General features: G+C 39.4%; 1 protein-coding gene across 4 annotated transcripts in view; it reads right to left on the reverse strand.

Moving 5' to 3' along the window:
- The window catches only part of LOC148062834 (protein MTSS 1-like), a 56494-nt gene that overhangs the window by 16827 nt on the left and 14161 nt on the right, over window positions 1-25506 (reverse strand). For all 4 annotated transcript variants that reach the window (XM_087779015.1, XM_087779014.1, XM_087779016.1 and 1 more), the window contains exons 4-6: window positions 5578-5662; window positions 3950-4041; window positions 3801-3875 (exon numbers count right to left, since the gene is read on the reverse strand). In XM_087779015.1, the coding sequence (XP_087635141.1) occupies window positions 3801-3875; window positions 3950-4041; window positions 5578-5662 (252 nt within the window). The remainder of the gene's footprint in view (window positions 1-3800; window positions 3876-3949; window positions 4042-5577; window positions 5663-25506) is intronic.

A 25506-nucleotide genomic window follows, 5' to 3' on the forward strand; every position in this document is an offset into this window, starting at 1 on the left:
CCGCCCATTAGACCAGTAACTGTCGGAGTGTTTGTAGCGTAAACAAACCTCGGTGTTATGGTGGCGACTGATCCACGTCACTCTCTTGTTATGAAGTCGGTCTGGGCACCGGTCGAGTGGCACAGATGGTCCATCTATACACAACGCTACTTGTTGTCACGATGATTTTTTAGATGCATCGGTTTGATTTTTCTTTGTTCAGTCTTCATGTGAGCGTCACAAGTTTCCTTTGTTGTTTTGAACTCATGTTTTCGTCATGACGGGGTAAAATATTTGGCCTTTTAAACTAGCTGATGATGCTAACCGAGTTCAACAAGAATGGATGTTTGTTTCTAATGTGGATTTTGTTTGGTTGATGATTAGCAACAAACATCCATTCTCAGCTAGTTTAATAGACCAACATTTTTTACCCTGTCATGAAGAAAACATGAGTTCAAAACAACAAAATAAACTTGTAAACGACTTGACATCAGTTCACAGAAATGTCATGTCAGTCTAAATGCAAAATGTACACAATAAAATACAAAAGTAGGTCTTAAGCCATACACTTATCTCAAGATACGATTCAATATTTAGCTCACGATGCAATTAAATACAATATATTCTGATAGACCTGTGTAACATTTATAACCATTTTAGGGGGAACTGAATTTTAGTGACATCTTGTGATAGTTCAACTCCTTAAAAACCCCTTATTTTGAAAAAAACTCACTAAAATTGATATAGTGCCGTTGAATATCAATATAGTATGATGAAAAATTATCTATCTATGTATCCATCCATCCATCTTATATATAAATGTATACATTTTTCTCACACCTCTAGCAAGGTTTTTTTTTTTTTTTTTAAATCAAACATGATGAATGTTTTTTCGTTGTTATAGATGTTGTTGTTCATGACAATATTGTTATGTTGTTGATTATGTTGTTGTTACGGTTACTTTCAATGATGTTTAGTTATTAAAAATTTTGTTTTTGTTGGTACAGATCTGTGTTGCTAATTTTTCTGTCTGTGTTTTTGTTCAAATTGTTAGTTGTCAAGGTTGTTTTTGTTATTAATTATGCTGTTGCTGTCTTATGTTGTTTCCAATTATTGATTCAAAAGTTGTTTTCGTCGTCATTGTATTCGTTGATGATACTGTTGTTGATGATGTTGCTTTTGTTACTCATGTTTTGTCATCATTGTGTATCCGCTATTAATCATTTAGTTGTTGATTCTTGTTTGAGATGTTGAGATGTCATAGTTGTCAGTGTGTTTGTAGATGATGTTGTTTTTGATGTTAGTGTTGTTTTTGTACTTATTAGTATCGTTGTTGTCAATACCGTTGTTGAGTTTTCGCCAGTGGTTCTCAAGAATGAAACTAAAGCAACAGTAGCTACTTTGTTACCTGTTGGATCTGTGTGTACAGTCTGACAACATCCAACATTACAATCCAATTGTCCTACAAACATGTCGTCACTTTTAGCATTATAAATACGACTTCTGCTGTTCACTCTCTCTCTCCCTCCATCCGACTCTCCGGCCGTATAATGGTTGGTTCCCTGCCTCGAGTCCGACAAAGTTCCTGCCTTAAAAGAGGTACTTTTCCCTCGCCACATTGACCACTCCGCTCGGCTCGGTGGGAAACTCATGATCCGGGTCAAGACAATACATTTGTTGGTGCTGAACCTTCAAATGAACATGGACGTGGTAACGGAGGATCATGAGTTTTTTTAAACAATCCTGTGGAAAAGTTAAAAGCTGCTCTAGAAAGTACAGATAATCTATCATGACATGTATGATTGGATCTGCGGGTACATATATTTTAGGGTAATTAGAAACCTCTTTAATGGTTCTACATAATGGAAAAGTGGCTGCATGTATTCCTCATCATGTACCGTGACCAAGTATCCCATTGACGTCCTGGCTTCGCTTGTACGGTAGAGTCATGGTTTCTATGTTGCCACTTATTCTTCTAAATCCTTCCATCAAGACTTTTGGTCAAACTCTCTCTGGAGAAAAGATTCACATAGTGCAAAGTTACCCAGAGTACTTAGCTGATGGAGCCCCTGGAATTCTTCCAGGTAGGAAAACTCATGAAACGTCTTTCATGTTTCCTTGAAAGATCCTCGATCAAACTGTCATAGAGCGGGTTTTCGATTGATGCGAAGGGTGTCGCTCTACGGTCGCCGCACATGTTATTACATGATTCAAAACACACGTCTGGAAGCTGACGACACATGCTCGCTGGATTAGCAGGTTTCAGCTTCCACATGACCGACGATAACACCCGGTCTTAAGTCAACCTCACATGATAGGACGTGTCAATCTGGATCGCACGACATACGAGTCAAGACTGAAAACTGGTTGATCAATGGAGCTTTTAAATCAAATAGATTGCATCATAAACAGTATAGACGGTGATGCATGCAAGGTTTTCTAAGGAAAAACCAACTCGGACAAGTGAGAGGAGAGAAGTGGAATGCAAGGACACATAGAGAAATAGAAGCTTTGTTCGAGGTGCAATAGCAGGACATTCTCAAAAGGATCATTTAAGTGGAAAATAAAACACAAAAATGTGCCAAAATGATAAACCTGCACTTTATCAGCAGCATCAGATCAATTAAAAGAAATGTTAACTGATGCAAATGGAACAAAATAATCATTTAAAACGCAGCAGGAATTATCTGGAATAAAAGGTACGTTATGAAGCGAGTGGCGTTTCTAAGGTCAACAGCCAGCGAAGCACATGTAAGCTTAAACACAAAGTGACTTACCATAAAGATCAGCTGCAGTGCAGCGTTAGAGGAAGAAACAAACCTGGTGACTGATGTTCACATGGATATGACCTTTTTCATTCAACACTCATTGTTTATTTTAGTGTCTAAACAAGAAGAACTCTGCAGCCAGAATTCTGAGCCGCTCTAGTAGAAGAACTCGCATTTCTCCGATCCTTAAATCTCTTCACTGGCTGCCAGTTTCTTTCAGGATCAACTTTAAAATTATGTTTCTTTCTTTAAGATCCATTTATGGTCAGACCTTCCATCAGTGACTGATCCAGACTTACACCCCAGCTCCGGCTCTGAGGTCTGTGGATCAGAATCTACTGATGGTTCCTGAACCAGTTCCAGACCAGAGGAGAGAAATCCTTCCAGACTGTTGCTCCTAAGCTTTGGAACCATCTCTGTGTTTGATGATCTACTGACTCCTTCAAGAATCATCTTAAGACACTTTTATTTGTGCAGACTTTTTCCTAATCTTCTGGGACTCCTGTGTTTGTCTTGTGTTGTTAGAGTTTTTAAATGTTTATGTATAGTTAACTGTGCATTGTTTTTGATTGTTCAAGTGCTTTACAAATAACTATTACTTACTTACAATTCCAGATTTCATGATGCCACCTCATAAACCAGCTCCAGAACTCAACTAGGCATCTATTAGCTTTATGTGTGATGGTTCTGAGTGTAGGTGTTTGGGTCCAAAAGAACAGCAGACGAATCATCGCCCTCTCTCTCTCTCCCTCTCTCTCTCTCTCTCTCTCTCTCTCCTGGAGTTGACCAAGTAAGGCAATGTTTAGCCGCACAAGTCATCATCAGCACGTACACACTGCAGGTTACACGCTGTCAAATAAAGTTCTTATAAATCCAAATCGGACTGGACCGGCCCCTTTTTCCACCGCGAGAGACGCTTCAACGACTGAGACGTGTTTATTAGAAAAATAATCCAAGTTTTCCGACGACAGGAGCCAGAGTTGAGTCAGGAACTTTTAAGATAACACCTCGTACGGTTCGGACAGTAATGAGAAAGTGTTGGGTTTATCTTACCTTTCTTTGCTTTCTTCTGAAGCTTGAGTGTGTCCGACGACTTCTTCTTGATCTCCTGCCGAGCCTTTTTATACTCTGGTGACGAGAAGTCGGATCGTTTACCGACGGTTCCTTCATAAATACACTTATGAGTGTCATCGTCGTTTCACCTTTAGCATGATCTTTATCCAGAGTGTTGACCCCTCGCTTCCACTCCTCCATCTGCTCCTGAAGAGGGTTGATCAGAACCTCCAAGAATGACCTATAAAAACACATGAAGCAACATTTACATAATTCTTAGACCACAAAAACATTTGTAAATGAAAGATTAGGGCATAAAATTTTGGTTTAAGTATTTCCTGCGTAATTATAATACAATATCAATCATATTTTAATTAATTAATTCATATTAACAAGTTATTTCATTCGTATTTTCACATGTTTTTAACTCAAGGCCTGGTCATTTTATGTGGTTGGATAAAATCAGACTAGATACATGTTAATACTGTGTAATATAAAGAGTGTTTAAGATAAGATTAGGAGCAGATATTATCTCAACAATTATACGTCCAGTGAGATTGAAATGATTGGAGTTTAATGGGAGCGTTTGATGACTATAAAGATAATATTCAAGAGAATAAAAAGACAATATTGTAATTCCTGTTACAGACTGTTTGGAAAATTGCCTTTTTTTCATCCTGTGACGTTGATTTTTAGGACGTTTAAGCCTATTTTTTGATAGAGTTTGACTGGTTTAAGCTTTTTTTAATTACATTTAATCATTATAATTATCATTTCAAATATTTTATTTAGGTAATTTAATTATTCAATAAATAAATAAAAGAGACAAGATTTATAAACGATATATTCCTGAGTACCGACGGAGGTTTCAACCCTCATTGTCGTCGTTTCACCGACTCGACGTCGCACCTTTTCACCGAGATGATTAATGAACAGAGCGTCCAGACTGTGTCAGAAGTCTGGTCATGATTATGACTTTGCGAACAGGGGGGGGGGGCCTCTGCTGACGTTTGTCACAGTGGGGGCGCGAAGCTAGTGCCGTCACGTCTGCCAATCATTTACCAAGTGCGTCGCTGCTGCGAGATGTTTCTGCGAGTGTGTTTTTTTAAGAGTCCGGGGCAGCTGCAGGCCCTTCGGTACATAAAACTAAAATTAGACCCCCACAGCCCCCCCAAACCCTTTTCTCTCGTAGACATTTCTGCTCGGTGTGTGTCAGTGGGTGGGTGGTGACCGCAGCCCCCCGGTGAGCTGCCCCTGCCACGGAGATCCGAGTGGAATCTGTGCTGAAATGCCATCCGGAATTAGAGAGCCTCTTGTCTGAGTCGTGTGTGTGCGTCTGTGTGTGTGTCTGTGTGTGTGTGTCTGTGTGTGTGTCTGTGCTGCAAGATTCATGCGCTGCCAGACAAATTGTCTCCTTCCTACACAACTCAAGACGCAACTCCAGGGGGTTGAATATGGAAAGTCAATAATTCGGGGACAGGTTAAAGTACGGGCGCCGCTTATCAATGCAGGATCCACTTTAACTGGATCGATACTGTAGGGAAGTGATAACAGTCCAGGCAGTTATTTTTAAAACCGCACGTAGACAACAGCTCGATGTCTGCTTTTTTTTTTTTTTTAAGAGCCCATGATGCAATCTGCTTGCAAAAAAACCATCTATTAAAAGCAGTAAAAATCAAAATCTGAGCCTGGCTGTTGCAGATGCATCTTGAATAATAAGTATAAAAACGGGTATTTTTTTAAGAGTATCTCGACTGGATCGACTTTTTCTTCTTACATGGAGAACTCTTTGAACTTGGCCTCGATGCTGCGATGTCGAATGCACATCCTGGTGAGAGCCGTGCCGATGTCTCGGGTCCCTCCTGAAAGAACCGGAAAAAGAAAATGGGTTGAGCATCGAGAAAAAAACCACAATAAATATGATCGAAAGATAAGATAATCGAAAAAAGTGTGGCTTGTGGGCCTCACATGGCCGTATTTGTGTGGCCCAAATAAACATTTTTAACAACTGAATGTTTAGCCTGTTGTCAATGAACCTTTTATTGCAAAATCAATTCATTACAGCCTTTGACATTTTTCTCTGATTTCCTGCAAAACTTCTGTTGAACTTTCTTCAAGAATGCAAGTATTACTTATTATGAGTAAGTATTACTTCTCCCCACGTTAAAGTAAAAAAAGTAAAAAGAAATCAAATGTTTAAAAAGGAAAAATACATAAAGAAATAACCCATTTTTAGCGTAATTCTACGATATCATCAAACAATTAAAGTCAACGGTTCATCGTTTTTCTAAGTTTGGTATTTTTCAACCATTAAAGTTCCTTATTTATTTATACCATACACGTATATTGACTCTGCGTTTCCTGACAACTGCATAGAACGTCTTCAGTTCAGTGGTCCCAGGTTTAATGCGTTCAGTAACGTTGTAAAAAACCTTTAAAAGCATTTAACGAAAATCTGCGAAGTAGTGACTATTTAATATTCGGCTTGTTTAATTTAACAACATTTAATTGAGCTTGCAAACTCAACATCGCATAAGAGATCCATCTCAACAACCTTCTCAGTAACAGGGACTAATAAACAGGACTAAACAGCTCCCAAAATGCTTTGCCGCCCAGCCATTGTAGCGAACCAATCATCCGTCATTCAATAGTGTCGTGTGTAGAAAGGCATCATGGGAGTTTAACCGTTTTTTTGGGACCATAAGTAAGGTGTGGGACCACTGTACTCCACCCTGAATCAACCAACAAATATAAATCACCTGCAATATTTACAATGAATCTCTACTTTAGGTTTTACTGGCTTATCCGATGAGAAGAGGATCAGTTTTCTCCTCAAGGTCCACCGACGGGCCCCTAAGCAGGGCTCCTGACATTGATTGACAGCTGCATTGTGCTGTCGCCCAGTAGGACAAGTCGGGTCTCTCCGTGGATCCGCTGGTGACATTTCATTGAATGGCTCAAAGTCTGGAATCATGTGTGTGTTCTCAGGCGCACACATGAATTGATGGCGACGCTCCGGTGGGATGTGTGAATCCCACCCTACGGGGCCAGCCATTCTGCCGTCAGTAAAAGGCCAGGCCGCATGCGGAGACGCACACACAGCAGCCGTCACTCACACACACTAAAGACTCACACACACTGGATTGTCATTTTTTTTAACGTGCCCATTAAAGCCGACGAATCCGAATCGCCATCAACTTAACCAGTGGCCTCAGGAAGTGTTTAACATGACAAAAATGGATTATTTCGGAGGAAGGATGAACCTCACGTGGAGACACTTTGGTTCATTCATATCCCTCTTGTGTCGCAGCCCAAGGGCGGGGCGACGACCACATAAGAAGTGTGTCGTACTACCCTGTGACGCCCCATTCATTCACGCCCAGGCTCCTTCAATCCGTCCATCTGCTCACATTTCCCCGGCCGATGTTATTCTAGGAGGCGTGGCGGATGGATTTTTACCAAAATGTAACGACGAGGCCACGAGGAGGAAGAGTGGGCGCTTTAAAAGCTTTTCATTATATAGCCATTGAACGGCTCCTGTCGACGCCGGGAAGGGTTCGGTTTCAGCTGATTACGCCTTCGCTACCACCGCACCCATGAGTCGATCCACATGTGCGGGTCTGATACCGGCCGTACACGCCGTACGTCAACCTTCATGTTGATGGCATTGTGTCGTCCAGGGGTGGGACATTAAATACTGTGAGTAGGTGTGTATTTGGCAAGAATCTGGTGATACGATCTGTTATGATACTGTTGTAACAAAGATATACAGTATGTGTAATATTGTCGAGTACTTGACTCTGGTGTTGCAGAATTTACAGACCACATGACTCTTGATAAATTCGTAACTGCTTTCATTTGTTTTCAAACCAAAATTTGTCCAAACATCAGCTTTAAAAACTACTGGAGTCACTGTATCCTCTCGTCCTCAGTCATACCCAGAATTTACAGACCACATGACTCTTGAAAAAGTCGTAACTTCTTTAATTTGTTTTCAAACCAAAATATGTCCAAACATCAGCTTTAAAAACTACTGGAGTCACTGTATCCTCTCGTCCTCAGTCGTACCCAGAATGCACAGTCCAAATGACTCTTGACGAAGTCGTAACTGCTTTTGTTTGTTTTTAAACCAAAATATGTCCAAACATCAGCTTTAAAAACTACTGGAGTCACTGTATCCTCTCGTCCTCAGTCATACCCAGAATTTACAGACCACATGACTCTTGAAAAAGTCGTAACTTCTTTAATTTGTTTAAAAACCAAAATATGTCCAAACATCAGCTTTAAAAACTACTGGAGTCACTGTATCCTCTCGTCCTCAGTTATCGGCAAGACAAATGTAAAGAGTCATTATTTTAGTTTTTAACCACACTTTATTCAAATATAAATAATTGAAAAACTATAATACTGTATATAAAATAGGATATGAAGGACAAAAAAAAAAAAAAGTTGATACAGTATGTTAAAAAACAATGTTTTGTAATATAGAGTTGTATCTATATTTTCTTACATCGGTAACTGTGGCCATCAATGGACCATCAAGCCAAGAAAGACATAAGAGCAGGGAAAATAGGTTTTAATATGATAGGAAATCTTTGAAAAAGGAATAAAAAATGACAGTGTAAAATAAGCTTTGGGTTGTAATTTGATTGCATATTTATTTTATGTTATTTTTTGCCTTTATTTAAATTAAAGATCATTAACAAAAATAACATCTCAGACATTTTACTTTTTTTTATTTGTTAGTTTTATTTTATTTTAAATATATTTAATTTCCGCTACAAAAACAACACTTTATTTTCAAAAACTGTCCCCAAGAAAAGACCAAAAATTCCTCAAACAAAGACCTTTACAGACTTAAATAAGTTCAATAATACAATTGTGAGCAAGAAAGAACTATATATGACCGTTTTTATTGTTTGACTGTGACCTCATGGGGGCCACATAACTACAGTGAGACGGACGAAAATTGCCTACGTCTGGTCTAGACAATCCAATAAGTTGACGTTGGGTATAAAAGGGGGGAAAAGAGTCAGTCAGTATTATTGGAAAAAGCCAGAGGGGAGCTATCAGACAGAAGCTAACAAACAACGGGAGGCCCCGTCGTCCCCCCAACAAAGAGAATCATTAACTCTTTGGTTTCTATCATCTGCCCCACATCAAAAGTCTTGTTGATTCACTTGGATATAAATCAACACAGAAGTTGTTTGTACAGTTCGGTGGCGTGATGATCCGGTTCAGCCCGAGCACCAGCGTTTGTTTTGCGGCGCAAATTATGGACGTGAATGAACCGGAGCAGCTGCTGCGTCAATCATGGACTCGGTAAATAACAGAAACAATTAAAGCTACGAAAGAGGCCACGCAATCTTTGAAGAGGTACTAAACATTGATGGACCAGCATAAAGATGAAATACACAGCTGAGGGTTTTATGGGGTCTAATAATTCAAGTCTAAATATCATCCTGCTAATTATACTTAGATACGCCGAGGCTGTTTAACCCCATAGAGATATAACAACTTCCTCTTAAACTGTAGTCTACTTCGTACAAATAGTATATTTAAATATTTTAAACGTATTGACTTCAGGTATCAATCTTTAAGCTTAAGGTTTTTTCCACATTCTCCAGAGCTTCGATCAGGTGAAGAAGAGAGTGAAGACGTACAAGTAAATAAGTAAGTAATGGTTATTTCTAAAGCACCTTTTTTTAGACCAGGGTCACAAAGCGCTTTAACAATAAAAAAACAATACACAGTTAAAACTATGTACTATAAAAGGCCAAGACACATAAGACAAACACAGGAGCCCACCAGAATTTTAAAGTTGATCCTGAAAAAACTGGCAGCCAGTGAAGAGTTTTAAGGATCGAAGAAATGTGAGTTCTTCTACTAGAGCAGGTCAGAATTCTTGCTGCAGAATTTTGTGTTAACTGCAAGCGAAACATGGTAGAATAGTTGTAGATTACTGCTGCATCAGTTTGGCTGTTTTATGGTAAACATACTGTTCTGCACGATGGAGATACCAGTTTAAAAAGACATGGTTAACTGTGCCAAATAATGATGGTAAATTCCTGATGAAGAAAAACACTGCAATAACTCATAAACGATAGTTAACTTCAACAATAAGAGTTGCTTAGACAGCAGCCTCAGGCTTAAATCCGATATCGGTACAAGATTAAATGCGGTTCTACTTATCAGTAGAGGTGTGTGGCAAGAATACATAGAGGTAAAACCACACGATATATTGTAATACTGTAGGGACATCAATACATTTGTAGTATTTCTCCAAAACTTTACATACATACTTTGATTTGTGTTGAAACCAAAATATATGCAAACATTAGCTTTGAAAGCTGCTGGAGTCGACTGTATCCTCTCGTCCTCAGTCATTGCCGGGATTTTATCGGATATCAAGATATTTAGCGAAATACTATGATAGCGAAAAACACTTAAGAACATTAAGCAAAAAATCTAGGTTGTCTTTTTTTTAGGTTCTTTATACCATATGGAACTTAAAGATCTTGTCGTTGTCATAAATCTTCTTCAATCAAACCTGATCGATCCACGACACATGTCACCTGTCAGCTGGTCTTCTGCAGAAGTGCCGACTGCACCGAAATCGGCCTTGTTGCTTTAAGGATAAAGTGGCTGCAAATGTACGATACATCATCTACACTGTCTAGCACCAAGTGACCCCGGGACAGAAATAGCTGCAACAACAGCTCCAGTTGTCTGACCCACACACACACACACACACACACAAATACACTCTTTCACCCGGAGCAAGATCCAATTGCCTAACTGCCTTGACAGACAGACAGTGTGTATGTGTGTGTGTGTCCGTGTGTGTGTGTCTATGTGCGTGTCGTAGTAGTGGCAGAGTTGGCCGTCAGTGGAAATAGCTGCGGTGTGACACGGTACTAGTAATTATACCTGCACACCTCTAGCACTTAACCTGTTGTAAACACACACACACATACATACATGGTCACCACAAGTGTCTTTGTTTAGTCCTTCAAACCATCTCAAACAGACAATTGACGATTAAGTAATCCTACGACAAGGACGTCTGACAGATGAAGCCTCTGACAAGAGCCGTCATCTGTCAGACACATGGAGTACAGCTGCAACTAGGGGTGCGAGAAAATACTGATCCACTTAAATATTCTATTTTATCTTCTTTTTTACACGCTAATGTATCAATATTCAACAGCACCTTGTTGTTCGATAAAAACAACTATTTTCAATTAAATTGTCCATTTTTGTCATATTTATTTTAGGATTAATATATTTATAAATCGTGCATAAAATGCAATAAATCGATTTTTTAATATTTACAATTAACGTGCAGATATTCACGCCTTTTGTTCATTTTTGTGTTGTCTTTCAACTTCCGGCTGCTAGCTGGCAGCAGTCAATGCCTTCGCCGCATCTAAAGGAACCATGAAATTCAGTGGTGGTGACTGGGGACGAGAGGATACAGTGGACTACGGCAGTGTTTAAAGCAGATGCTTTGGACATATTTTCGTTTCAAAACAAAGATACGACTTTTCTAAGAGTCATGTGGTCAGTAAATTCTGCAACACCAGAGTCAAGTACCTGGTCAATACTACAAAGATCCCCAAGATGACTGAGGACGAGAGGATACAGTGGACTCCAGCAGCGTTTAAAGCAGATGTTTTGGACATATTTTCTTTTCGAAACAAAGATACGACTTTGTTAAGAGTCATGTCATCTGTAAATTCTGCAACACCAGAGTCACATACTTGGTCAGTACTACAAAGATCCCAAAAATAACTGAGGACGAGAGGATATAGTGACTCCAGAAACTTTTAAAGCTGTTGTTTGGACATATTTTGGATTGAAAACAAAATAAGCAGTTACTAATTCGTCAAGAGTCATGTGGTCTGTAAATTCTCCAATACCAGAGTCAAGTACTCGACAATACTACACTATCACTATATATCGTATCGTTACCCCGGTATCGTTATATGTATTGTCAATACACACTACTAGCTGCAACATCTATCAGAGACTCAAAGCGGAGCATAAATCGGAGAAAATAAGTAAGTAGCATATGTTAGCTAAGTGCAAACGAAGGGTATCTTGGGACACACAGGTCTTCATTCACGTTTCCCGTGGGAGCCAGACTTGTGTGTCTAAAGGGACATTTGTGAAACAAGTGACAGCCATTAGTGCGTCTGCGCGTGCATGTGAGAGTGTGCGTGTGTGTGTGAGAGTGTGCGTGTGTGTGTGAGAAAAGCAGCGGAGATAGCATGACCACCACTTGATGAGGGGTTTGCCAAGTCTGTCCTCGTCCACGTCAACTTTCCCAGAGTGATCCTTGGAATGTCACACTCTGCTGACACGGTCAGTGTGTGTGTGTGTGTGTGTGTGTGTGTGTGTGTGTGTGTGTGTGTGTGTGTGTGTGTGTGTGTGTGTGTGTGTGTGTGTGTGTGGCTGCACTGAGCTAGAAAACCATAAAACAAAAAGAAGGTTGTTCTTGCAAGCTCATCTATTTAATACCAGTCAGCCCGTGGCTGTAGTAAACTGCCCCTCAGGAAATATAACTCACCAGCCATGCTGCCCCATAATCTGCTAAAATATCTCGTAAACTTCTTATTTTGTGTTAATATATCGGAAACTCCCGGGCGTTACATCAGGGAAGTGAATAATAAAACCGGATTTATGACTTAATAATGGGTTGCTAAAGTAATAACTTGAATTTAAGGAGGATTTAATGCTCATTAAATAGATGTTTTAATATAATACCATCAGCACATATTAGACACAAAGTCTGTCATGAATCTTCTAGATATAATATATTCCTTTATTTGTCCCACAGTGGAGACGCTTGTGTCGTCACGGCAGGGAATAGGAAAAGATTAAAAAATACAAATCAGCAGTAGTACAATAAACAGCTGTAGTGCAACATAAGACATAAAATATTGTTTTATTTAGTGTCTAAATGTATTTAAAATAAAAATGTATTGCCAGTGCCATAAACACAACACATTCATTTGTTGTTGTGGCATAAGTGAATATAAAAATTAAATATTAAGAATCAAAATCATAAAATAAAATACAATAAATGATATAAGAGACATTTTAATACATCGTTTTTTTTTATTTTATGTATCATTGTTATATTCTGTATATTGACTCTATTTACACCATTATTGTGTAGAGTGAATATATTGGGAATGAATACACCAAAAAAGCAATATACACTTGTATATTACCCTAAAAAAAACACACAATTCCTGTTCTTTTGGCTCTCCAACCATAAATCTTCACAATTACAACCAAATATACATGTTTTAATTCATCACTCATCTTCCCTTCCAGTCATACATCATCTGGAAGCGAACGTTTTTAATTAAATGTAAGATAAATGAAAGAAACGACTCACATATTCACGACCTCCGTAAAAATCCACCAGGTTATAAAAACCCAAACAGACGACCCAAGTGGGAGATGTTTGGTTTAAAATAACGCAAACATGTTTTTAAGTCTGAATCCACAGAGGATCTGATGGCGAGAGTTAGAATCATGGGAAGAAAGGAGTGAAAGTGATTCTAAGGGTCTCGGGGTCAGCTTTTTTTTTCGTGCAGATCAGATGATAAAACCTGATTCGGGCACCAGATGGTTCCTGTTAACTACAGACCAGTGGTTGCACTGATAAGAGACTCAAGACCGTACAGCTGGACACACACACACACACACACACACACACACACACACACACACACACACACACACACACACACACACACACACACACACACACACACACACACACACACACACACACACACACACACACACACACACACACACACACACACACACACACACACACACCGAGCCAGCTGGACAGTAGAAGGGAGATCTGTTCACGAGCTAATTAAAGAGCTGGACTAGTGTTCTGATACCACATCTTTATATACTGCCAGTTAAAAATAAGTTTTAATACATCACACATTGTAAACTATATTTAAACAAAAAAAAGGCATCATGTAGCATCTCCTAGCGCGTATGCTAACCATAATAACCGGCACCAAATGAAAGATTATCCTTTTGTCGACACGCCTCGTGTCTTGCATTGTTGAAAAAAAAAAAAACTGTTCCCCGAGATTCTTACGCCGTTTTGGAATAGATCCCGTCGGCGAACAGTTGGCCTCCCCAGATGGAGCCACCCACCGAGCACAGATACCGGGCTAGCGTTTCATTCACTGATTTATCCGTCTCCACTCTCAGTCTGGCAGTTAAACTCAACGTCTTTGATAGCATATCTCGGTAAATGTGAGGTTCACATTTTTTTTTGCACCAAGGCTACATGATCGATCATTTCTTTTTATGGTCATTTTTAGGAGGTCCCTGGGAACCCGACCTCACCGATTCGTTCGTCAATACCTGCTGACGGGAATCCCCGCCCTCGCTTCCGACAGCCACGACGAATGTATATAGTCTGGGTTGGTTTGTCGAGGATGTAGCTCAGGACTGCCGAGGTGTGACGCACAAACGCCGTCCTACTGCCTCTCCAGTTGTCACGGTGATGGGGGAGGGGAACAGATCAGCGCTTCAGTCCGACCCCAGACCGGACTGAAAACGGGTTCAAGAGACTTGTTTTGTCACTGTAGTCGTGACTGAGCTGATTGTAAGTGGAGCAGGGGCCGCAAAAAAGTGCATCTTGTGGGGCCGTTTTGGGGAGCCTGTGAGAGGAGGTTCTGCAGAACCTCCATGGAGAAGGGAATCTTGACTTTAAATTCGAAAAATAATCCACAAAATATGAATCGAATTTTGGTCATAGAGGCGCAGGAATACGCTGGAAGAGAACGCAACCCAATTTCAGTCCAGTCTAAACAAAAATGTAAAATAAGTTAAGATACTACATTGTTTATCCTACATTGGGGGAAAAAAAGAATACTGTATTTGAGCTTCTCTTTTTCTTGCACTAGCATTTATCATATTTTATTACTTGTTTTATTTTATTATATCATTAATTATTTTATTTACTATTGTGTTTATTTTGATATATTATTTTAGTTTTTTCATTATTATTATTAAAAAGATATATATATATATATATTATACAATTTGCATTTATTATTGTTTATCGTGTTATTTTTAATAAATTTTACCATCTTTAATATAAACTATATTTTTTTATGAAGGAGAAGGATGGTGAAGTAATAAGTCATATTAGATTAAAAATACAGCGCACATCAAAAACAACAAATGAAAAAACAATAATAAAACAAATGACATTTACTTCTGTAAAGAAAAAGTCTTTCTGGGTTTTATTGAGCCGAGCTGAGCTTCATTAGTTTCCCTGCTGACCATTTGTTCGAACCTTTTCCTTTCAACAGTTCATTCTTTTTCTTCCCCACCCTTCAAATCACTTAACCTCTTTACCTTTCTGCATTCTTGCACCCCTTTCCTGCTCCCCTCACTTTCAAAAAGGGGGGTGTTCAGGTACAGATGTGACAACGACGCTTCTCTGGGTCGAGTCGAACCACATTTAAAAAAAATAAACTTCTCGTGTAACGAGTCATAAACTCATTTATAATGACAAAACCACCTGTCGCTGAACCATGACACGACAGGTTGGATCTTCTTCTCTTGACGTGTGAGTACTAGACTACTTACTACTTGTAACACAACTGATCTGGAGCCAGGCCAAGAGTAGGGCGTGGGTTTTACCTGGCACACCTTTTTAAAACACGTCACACGCGTGTTCCGATGACTCGAGTCCTTCCTGCGTCGTCGCTCTTACATCAGTGATGTGTCGACACACTGTGAGTCACCGTGTTGTTCACTCAAAACACCTGCGACATCGGATTGATTTCATTATTGTGGAAAGAAGAGCATGATGCTATCAGCGACGTGGGATGTTTGTTTGTGACTCAGGGGCTTGACGTTTACCTGTAAACATGTCAACAAGTCTAATGCTCGAGCTTACAGTAGCACGAGATGAAGGGTTGGCAGTTGAATTCCTACTGGGGTTAATATTACATTGAAATCAATCAAGAAATATTCAAGACTAAGTCTTTGTTCGGAAATATAAATTAAAAATCCTTTAAATTGTATTTAACCGTGGTGTTATCTCTGGGTCAAGGTGACCCTGAGGCCCGGAAACAAATGTTTGAGGTATCCCTTGTGTTGTTTCTGGGTAAAGGTGACCCGGAGGCCCGGAAGCTAATGTTTGAGGTATCCCTTGTGTTATCTCTGGGTCAAGGTGACCCGGAGGCTCGGAAACAAATGTTTGAGGTATCCCTTGTGTTATCTCTGGGTCAAGGTGACCCGGAGGCCTGGAAATAAATGTTTTAGGTATCCCTTGTGTTATCTCTGGGTCAAGGTGACCCAAAGGCCCGGAAACAAATGTTTGAGGTATCCCTTGTGTTATCTCTGGGTCAAGGTGACCCGGAGTCCCGGAAACAAATGTTTGAGGAACCCTTGTGTAGTAATCTCTGGGTCAAGGTGACCCGGAGGCCTGGAAACAAATGTTTGAGGGATCCCTTGTGTAGTAAGCTCTGGGTCAAGGTGACCCGGTGGCCTGAAAACAAAAGTGTTTCACCTTAACCCAGAGACAACACAAGGGATACTTCAAACACATTTAATTTCCCGGTAATAGATAGGTAACGGGTAAGATAATTACATTTTTAAAAACAAATCACTGCATATCACCACAAAATAATAGTTTTCCTCACAAAGGCTGGATAAATGAAAGTTGCTTCAAGGTTTTTTTTCCATGTACTGAACTAAAAAACACATTATTTTGAGTGAATATTTAGATGTACTAAACACAACACTAGTAAACAAGTGGTGTTTTGTCTGCTGACCTCAATCTAACCGCCACGACAGGCAGTTTCAAAACAAACTTTACTGTCGACCGTCGTCCACGGTGCTGCTCTAGACTTTCTATTCCACTGTAATACCTGTGTCATATTCAGCAGGGGAGGTGTGTGTCGAGGCAGAAATTGTGCCTCCTAGTGATTTGCCAGCATCCCATGTCTGCCTGGATACATGCAGAGAATCCTGATTTCCAAGCCGAGCCAGAAAAGTACAGTAACCAATGAGTGTCACGTCGAGATCCTCAGCTGGAAAAAAAAACAGTTTCCAGGCAGAATTTACATGTTGGATGATGTTAATTGGCTTCTTACACATGTGCACGCGTGTGGATGCTACAGTGAATGTAGGTCATGGAGGAGGTTCACTCCCCCCCCCCCTTCGGTGCATCAGCTATACATCTTTCAGATGTTGCTCTCTCAGGGTTTGGTGAAGGGGAAGGATTAAGCTCTCGCAGTTTATCTGTCACTCGCTTCTCTGCTCTCTCGTCTCTGGTGTGCGATAGCGTCGGCCGGCGGTGAATCCAGGGAGTGAGCGATGGAGGCGGTTCAACAGGCGGTCAAAGTCACGACCGAAAATAAGTGCCGTGAACGTCTCGTGGGAAAGTACACGAGATTAGGTCACCCGTGTGGGAATAGAAGCCGCTATGTTTGACAAGGAACCGAAAACCTTCATGCGAAAGTTTTAAAAAAAAGCACCCAAAACACTAAGATTAAACCCCCTTCATAAGTTATTCAGTAGCATCTCAGAACTGCACAACGTTGCATCAGATATTAGCTAATTAGCGAAGAAGGAAAAGGATGTTTTTTGGAAGCTAAAGTTTCCCAAATGTACGTCTCAATTTAGTTTTAATTGACGCTATTTTCTGGACACAAGTATGTCGAAGATAAAATGCTAGGAAAGCTTTAAGAAAACACAAATTTATACTGATGTTTTGACGGGAATAACAAGCTAAAGACATGTAGCTTTGCCCACGTTAGCTTGAGTTGCTAATACTCTCCCGATCCAAGACTCGTCCTCGAGGCATTATGTCGAAAATATAATGCTAGGAAAGCTTTAAGAAAACACAAATTTATACTGATGTTTTGACAGGAATAACAAGCTAAAGACATGTAGCTCTGCCCATGTTAGCTTGAGTTGCTAATACTCTCCTGATCCAAGACTCGTCCTCGAGGCATTATGTCAAAAATACAATGCTAGGAAAGATTTAAGAAATCACAAATATATACTGATGTTTTGACGGGAATAACAAGCTAAAGACATGTAGCTCTGCCCACGTTAGCTTGAGTTGCTAATACTCTCCCGATCCAAGACTCGTCCTCGAGGCATTATGTCGAAAATATAATGCCTGTAAGATTTAAGAAATCACAAATATATACTGATGTTTTGACGGGAATAACAAGCTAAAGACGTGTAGCTCTGCCCACGTTAGCTTGAGTTGCTAATACTCTCCCGATCCAAGACTCGTCCTCGAGGCATTATGTCGAAAATATAATGCTAGGAAAGCTTTAAGAAATCACAAATATATACTGATGTTTTACGGGTATAACAAGCTAAAGACATGTAGCTCTGCCCACGTTAGCTTGTGTTGCTAACTCTCCCGATCTAAGGTCCTCGAGGCGTTTAAGCCGCATCTTTAACTTGTACTTTGCTGCCTTCAAAATCCTGTGTTGCAACAGGTAAGACGGCTACGCGTCATTTAAACATTAACAGACCGAAACAAGGGTCAATATTTCATTGACAGTTCAAACAAACACAAACTAAACCACAGGCTGAGTCACCGAGTATGAATCGCATTAGAAGGTTAAGGCTTGTTTGACTTCGCTATCCGGCCTGCTTTTCATTTCCTTGGATTTTCATATCTAAACATTAAGGTATTTTTTTGGCAAAGCCATCAGGAGTAGCAAAATGAAATAGGTATTAAAGGTACTATGAATTTACAGCAAACTTATTTTGCAACATAGCGCCATATTTCGTTGAAACTAGTTGGAAAATTAACCAAAGTAAGAAAGGCATTTGGAATAAACCAATGAATGGAGATAGTCAAGGTTGGCAAGGTTTGTTTTTTGGCATCACTATTGCCTATAAACTGCTGTTATGAATTATAATAACATAGTTAGTTAGCTAGTTAGCATCTTAGTTATTGTTGCCAGTAAATCCAAACTCGCTCACGTCAAAAGAACTATAATGATGAGCGTCGCTGACATTAAAAGAAAGAGAACAAGAAGACGCACGGTAAAATAAACAACACAACAAGACCATTGAAAGGAAAAGGTCACCGAAGGCAAAGATGATATTTAAGAATGTCACATCTGCACAGAATTACTGAACCTGTCACAAGTTGTGTCGTTTGAAGTGAGCAGACGCGTTCAAAAAAAAAAAAAAAATGAGCCGGTTGATCTGAAGACAGTCATGGGAATACTTCTGATCTAATGCTAGCGATCTAAAAACTGCAGCCAGATGGCTGCTTATGTAGCTGACAATGACATCTGTTGTTCAGTATTTTGATGTCATTTATGTTTGGAAATAGTTTGATTTGTTAAATTTAAGGGGTGAGTATTAGCAAGAAACTGGCGACACAATACCACGATACCGGGCCAACGACCCGATATATAGTGATACTGTAGTAACAAAGATATATGTGTAGTATTGTCCGAGTACTTGACTCTGGTGTTGTAGTATTTACAGACCACATGACTCTTGACGAAGTCGTAACTGCTTTCATTTGTTTTAAAACCAAAACATGTCCGAACATCAGATTTAAAAGCTGCTGTAGTCCACTGTATCCTCTCATCCTCAGTCATTGCAGAATTTACAGACGACATGACTCTTGACGAAGTCGTAACTGCCTTCATTCGTTTTCAAACCAAAATATGTCTAAACATCAGCTTTAAAAGCTGCTGGATTACACTGTATCCTCTCGTCCTCAGTCATCGCAGGGTTCTCGCAGGATTTTATAGTTCTTTTAGGTGCGAGGGACTAATGCCATCTAATAAAAATTAACAATGTTTCATCTTATTTTTTTTTTACACACTTTAAGGAAACATAAACCATTATAAAATAATTCTTTATTAATACCATTATTACGGAGGGGGTCCAGTACTTTTGGATGTGTTACGGTACACAGTGTACAACATCAAACATTATTGAATAACCTATTAAACATAAATACAAATACAATTTAGCTTAAACTATGAAAACAAATCCAATAAAATTATGTAATCTAAAAAAACTTAAACTATAGGGGAAAAAACACAATAAAATTATGTCATTAAAAAAAATGATTTAACTCTTTAAACAATGATGAGGAATCAGATCTTGATTCAAAGGTTTTAATTGTATTTAATAAGAAAGAAGTCAATCAATCCAGTGCTGTGGGATATCAATACAGTATCAAGAAAATAAATATTGCAATATTTTAATTGCACTGATACTTTCTTACAACATCCAAGTTCTTATTACACATATACTTGCATAACTCATGGTCAAATAAATCGCTGGAACTTGGGGAAACGTTGTGTTTGAAGTGGCCGTTTTAACTAGTTTTGTGTTGTTTGACCATAACATAGACACGACGTCTTTGCATGGAAGACCCTTAGTGATGATTAAAACCAGATCAACGAGAGTCGCTTCGTCTCTAAAACACAACAATGGCCGGCTCTGCTAATGACCACCAGATCGCACACTCGCCATGTGTGTGGAAGCCTTTTGCACGCCCGTGTATGTTCGCTGTGAGAGAGTGAGCGAGGCCACATTATCCACCTCAGTCTACATCCCGCCACCCACCCACTCACACACACACACACACACACACACAAACGCTGCATTCATTCAGAGGGGTTTTATGAAGTGTCTTTGGAGCTCAGCGCTAGATAGAGTCAACCAAAACCGCCATTTAACAATAGTGGCATTATGGAAATAGCTGGACGCCAGAGTCAGGACTTTCAGATTCTTGTTATGGAAGTACAGCATGAATGGAGCAGCCGAACTGTGCAGGAGACATGTTTTATTAACATATCCTCCGGCTCCAGATGGCTCATCTGTCCCGTCGCACAGCGAGTCGCTGATGGCACCCTGTGGCATTGAACCCGCACACAATACAGTGGGAGTCAAGCTGCTCCTTTCTCAAACACATCTTCCAAGAGTATAGCTAATAAAATAAGAAACGTTCCTGCAGTCTTCCACAGCACGACAAGGCTTTCTCTTATTGTCCTTGAGGAGAAGGTTTAAGTGAGGCCACAGGTCCTGATGAGGCACCGAGTTGCTGGTTCAATCCTGGAGATTTATTAAACATTCATTGAATGTTGCTCCATATTCTGCTGCAAACTAGTTTATCAAACACATTTTTAAAAAATGTATATATTCATTTATTCAGAACAAGTTTCTTTAAATATATAATAATCTTGAAATATTTTGACAACTTCAGGATCAAAATATATTTTAGTATAACATTATCTTGCTGGATACATTTAATTTGTATTATTATTTTTATCTTGATATTACTACTTCATTATTTATCATAATGTTTTCTTTCTAATTTAATGTTTTTATTTTATGCTATATATTTTAAATACTTTATTGTTCATCAGAATGTTTTCTGTATTATTAAGTGTGCATGCATTTTTTCCTAATATCTAATATTGGATTTTTATTTTATTTATTTTTTGTATTTTTTATGTTTAAATTTCAATTATTTTGCTTGATATTTTCTTTACATTGTTAACAGAATGTATTGCTTATATCATTCTTAATTACTTACTGTTTAATTACTTAACTTAATTACTAACAGAATGTTTTCTGTTTACTGAAAATGCATATTATTTTTGCTTAAAATTATAATTATTCATTCTTTATCTGATAGTTTTCCGTTTTATATACAGTAATTTATATAATTTTTGGCCTGGTATTCAAATGACTATTCATCAGAATCGGTTGTCATAACTAGATTTATTTTTGCAAGTTATTTCTCGTTTTTCTTCATTATTTGTCTTTTCCACTTTTTTTAAATAATCGAAAAATGGAAAAATATTGATTTTGTGAAGTAATATTTTATTTGAGTCAATAGAAATACATAGATGTTTTTGTATTTAAAAAAAGAAAGATTTCTAAAGAAATAAAAAAACAAGTTTGTGTCTTTTTTAAATCTTGTGCAACATTTTCCAAGTCGTTCATATTTGTAAACATATAATTTGCACTAAATACCACGTTTGTTGGTTATATTGGTCAACATTGAGTTAAAGGAACTACAAGTAAACTGACGAGTGAGTAATAAGTTGGGAAATAAACATCCTTGATCACAACAACAAAATAAATGAAGCAATACTTCTTCCCATCTGAGTCATGTGGGACAAACAAGTTAAAACAAATGACTCAGATCATTCTCTTCTTCTTCCTGTAAACTTAATGTGGTCATAAAAAAAAAAAAAAATGACATGATCGAATCCAAGTCTACCCGTGTGACACTTATTTACAGCACCATGAAGTGTGTTTTGAGTAACACCTCCGTCGGTGTTTTTTTTCAGCTGCTAATGTAATTTGAATTTGCGTGTCAGTGCTTTTCAATTCCACGGCTCACTGGTTCAACCAGGTTCATGTTTAAACAAAAACACAGCGCAAACACTGTCAACACCCACCAGCCCTTGTGGACACTCACGTGCTTCGCTGCTGCTCTGGTGGCCGCACGCAAATGTCTTCAGCCTGTTCTCGCTTATCCTCGCGACCGTGGTCCATTAAAGCTTCATTTAAAAGCATTATTTATTGAACGTTTGCCTTGTAACTTCTCACACACTGTACAGGCATGACAGTGACTGTTCTACAGTAAGTTATTCCAGCTGACCCTCAAGCTAGACAAGAATCTGTCCATACTTACGGTATTGTCCTATTCTGTGTCTTGTCGTTTGGACTATTGCAATAGTTTATTTTCATGTCTAAACAAGAAGGATCTGTCTCGCCTGCGGTTAATACAAAACTCTGCAGCCAGAATTCTGAGCCGCTCTAGTAGAAGAACTCACATTTCTCTGATCCTTAAAACTCTTCACCGGCTGCCAAGTTTTTTCAGGATCAATTTTAAAATTCTGGTTCTTACTTTCAGATCTATTCATGGTCAGACCTTCCATCAGTGATCTGATCCAGACTTACACCCCAGCTCGGGCTCTGAGGTCTGTGGATCAGAATCTACTGATGGTTCCTGAACAAGCTTTTGATTGTTCAAGCCCTTTGTTACCCTGGTCTAGAAAGGTGCTTTACAAATAACTATTACTTACTTACTTACTTACTATGTTGTCCCACAGGCCACTTGACTAAGTCGTAACCTCTTTTATTTGCTTTGAAATCCAAATATGTCTAAAGTCAACTGTATCCTCTGGTCCTCAGTCACCGCCAGCATTGCTTCGTCCCTTTAGCTACGGTTATGTAGCCGCAATCTAGTGGCAGGAAGTTTAATTGCAAGACAAATCTTATCAAATACAGTGGATATTTGAATGTTAATGGCGATTAAAAGTATATTTTATACCAGCTTTAATGAAATATAAACAATACAATAAGTATTATAAAAATAAATGAGATTCGAAAGCCACCCCCAAAAAGAACGCTCTTGTGCTTTTAAAAATCAATACAGTATTGTTCATTTTCAATACAGTACTATGAAAGAAATATAGCAATATTTAAGCGCATCGATTTTTTTTAGACCCTCACACTGTAAATCCCAGCATGCTCTTTGATTTGTTCAGTGACCCGACCGCCACAAATCAATGAAAACGTGACGCTCGGATGAACTCACAGGGCCAATCTCAAGACCTTTTCACACTTGAATTAAAGACACATGTGTCTGGAGTCTCTTGTGTATTTGACCCATTAACTGACTTAATTACTGGTTCCAGTGACTCGCGGGATGAGGTCGATCCGAAGGGGGAACACTGCGACTATTGAAAGTCCGTCCACGGAGCAGGACGTCGGGTCTTTTCGGTGGAGCTGGAAAAGTCAGTGGCGCTGGTGTTGAACCGAGGGGATGAACAGAGCACTTTTTAGAAGGGAGAAGCTAGAATCTGAGGCGGCTCTGTAACAGAGGCCCGGCCCTGAGCCGATGGGGGTGATGGGGGGTTGAAGAGGAAGCGGCAGTGAAGGTCTTGGAATAGTAGAGCTCAGTGTTCGCACACTCGCCAGATACAGACGGCATTATATACCAGCTAAAGGTACGTAGATTACAGAACGTACAATCGGGCGCATTCAAGACTTGCGAGATTTCGTTGCAAACAAATGAGAAATTGTGTCAAAATAACGCAAAAGACCGACGCACCCGAGGACAGAAAGACCTCATCGTGACGCTGTCACAAGAACCAACATGTGAAGCGCTCGCTGCCATACTTGTGCGCACACGCACCCACAAACACTTCATCACGCCACTCGTTTTTTCCCATGCTTGTGTTTTTAAGCCAAAAGCCATTTGAAAACACTCACACAGAGTTTACGTTAATGGCGGTTTCATTTCCAACAAGGCTAAACAAAACATGGTTTAAAATTCTTGGCTCTCCAGAAAAAAACGGGGCAATTAAAGTAAGTAAGAAGTGGAGAACAATAGAGGAATGAAAACGTTCGGAGGTTCCTAGATAAGTCCGAGAAATAGTTTTGATAGATTTAGGGATGAAGGAAATTGGCATGGAAGTCCCAGGCAGAAGAAAGAAGGGGTTTAGGATTTATGGATGGAGGGAGTGACGGAGGGATGGAGCGCGATAATATGAAGGGATAAGCGGAACTAAGTTATTCCATAAGGAGTGGCTTCTATTCTGTTATGGGTCGAGTAGAGAAACGCATTGAAAATGAAATCCGTCATAAACGTAATCCGTAATACTTTGCCGCCCAGCCGACCAATCACAGGTCACTTCTGACATAGCAACGTAGGATTTAAATACTGTACGGTGGCGACCAATCGGTCATCACTAAATAGAGCGGCGTGAAGAAAGGCATCATGGGAGTTCACCGTTTTGTTGGCACCATAAGTAAGGTTGGTTTTGTGTTGGGTTCTTCCCCAAGTTATGAGGTCGTGGTCAAGTGAACCTGCTGTTTAAACAGGTTAACTATTTGTAATGGTGTGTACAAATACTAGGAGTTTTGGAGTTCCTGATCCAGTTTGAAACATATATTTATATATTTTAAATATAGTATTACCGCGAGCGAAAGCAGGCACTGCTTCGCAAAAAGAAAAAGTCTATTAAAACACTTTAAAAATGTTGGTTTTAAAATTGCCTGTTATAAAGTAAATGAGAGTTATTATCAAATAAACAGTGCAACAGAGTGAAAGGAACATGAAAATAATGACAGGCTCTTGAAGTGCATCTGAAGAAAGAGTGTATTTCTTTAAATGCTTAAACAGGCTTCCACATGCTGGCGCCGCGGCAGGTGTCTGTTTCTTCTTCACAAGACTCCAAAACATGCCCCAACACACTGGAACTGTCGGCACGACCACTGGGATTAAGTCGGAGTATTCCAGGATACTCAATACTGACAGCTGTCTGACTGAATATTACACGAGGCTTGTTTTTTGAAGGAAACTGGAGGCCGTTCCGTGTGTGTTTGAGCACGCAACAAGTCAGGCGACCTGTCTGTTAGAATATCATATTTAAACATGTAATGAGGAGAAACATGAGACCGAGCGAGTAAGAAGACGGTTCTCAGGTGAGACTCAAGGTGTTTGACAAGTCGTACAGAAGTCTTTTGAGATTCAACACTGATGACAGAATGGATTTTTTTTTTTTCCTGTGGTCACTTCACTTTCACTTATTAGCGTGACGTTTTGTTGCAATTGAGCAGCTAGCTCGTTTAGCTAAGCTAGCTTAGCTGATGGATGATAGTATGTTTGAAA

This window comes from Callionymus lyra, chromosome 17 (assembly GCF_982586985.1).
Source record: "Callionymus lyra chromosome 17, fCalLyr1.hap1.1, whole genome shotgun sequence".
NCBI lineage: Eukaryota > Metazoa > Chordata > Actinopteri > Syngnathiformes > Callionymidae > Callionymus > Callionymus lyra.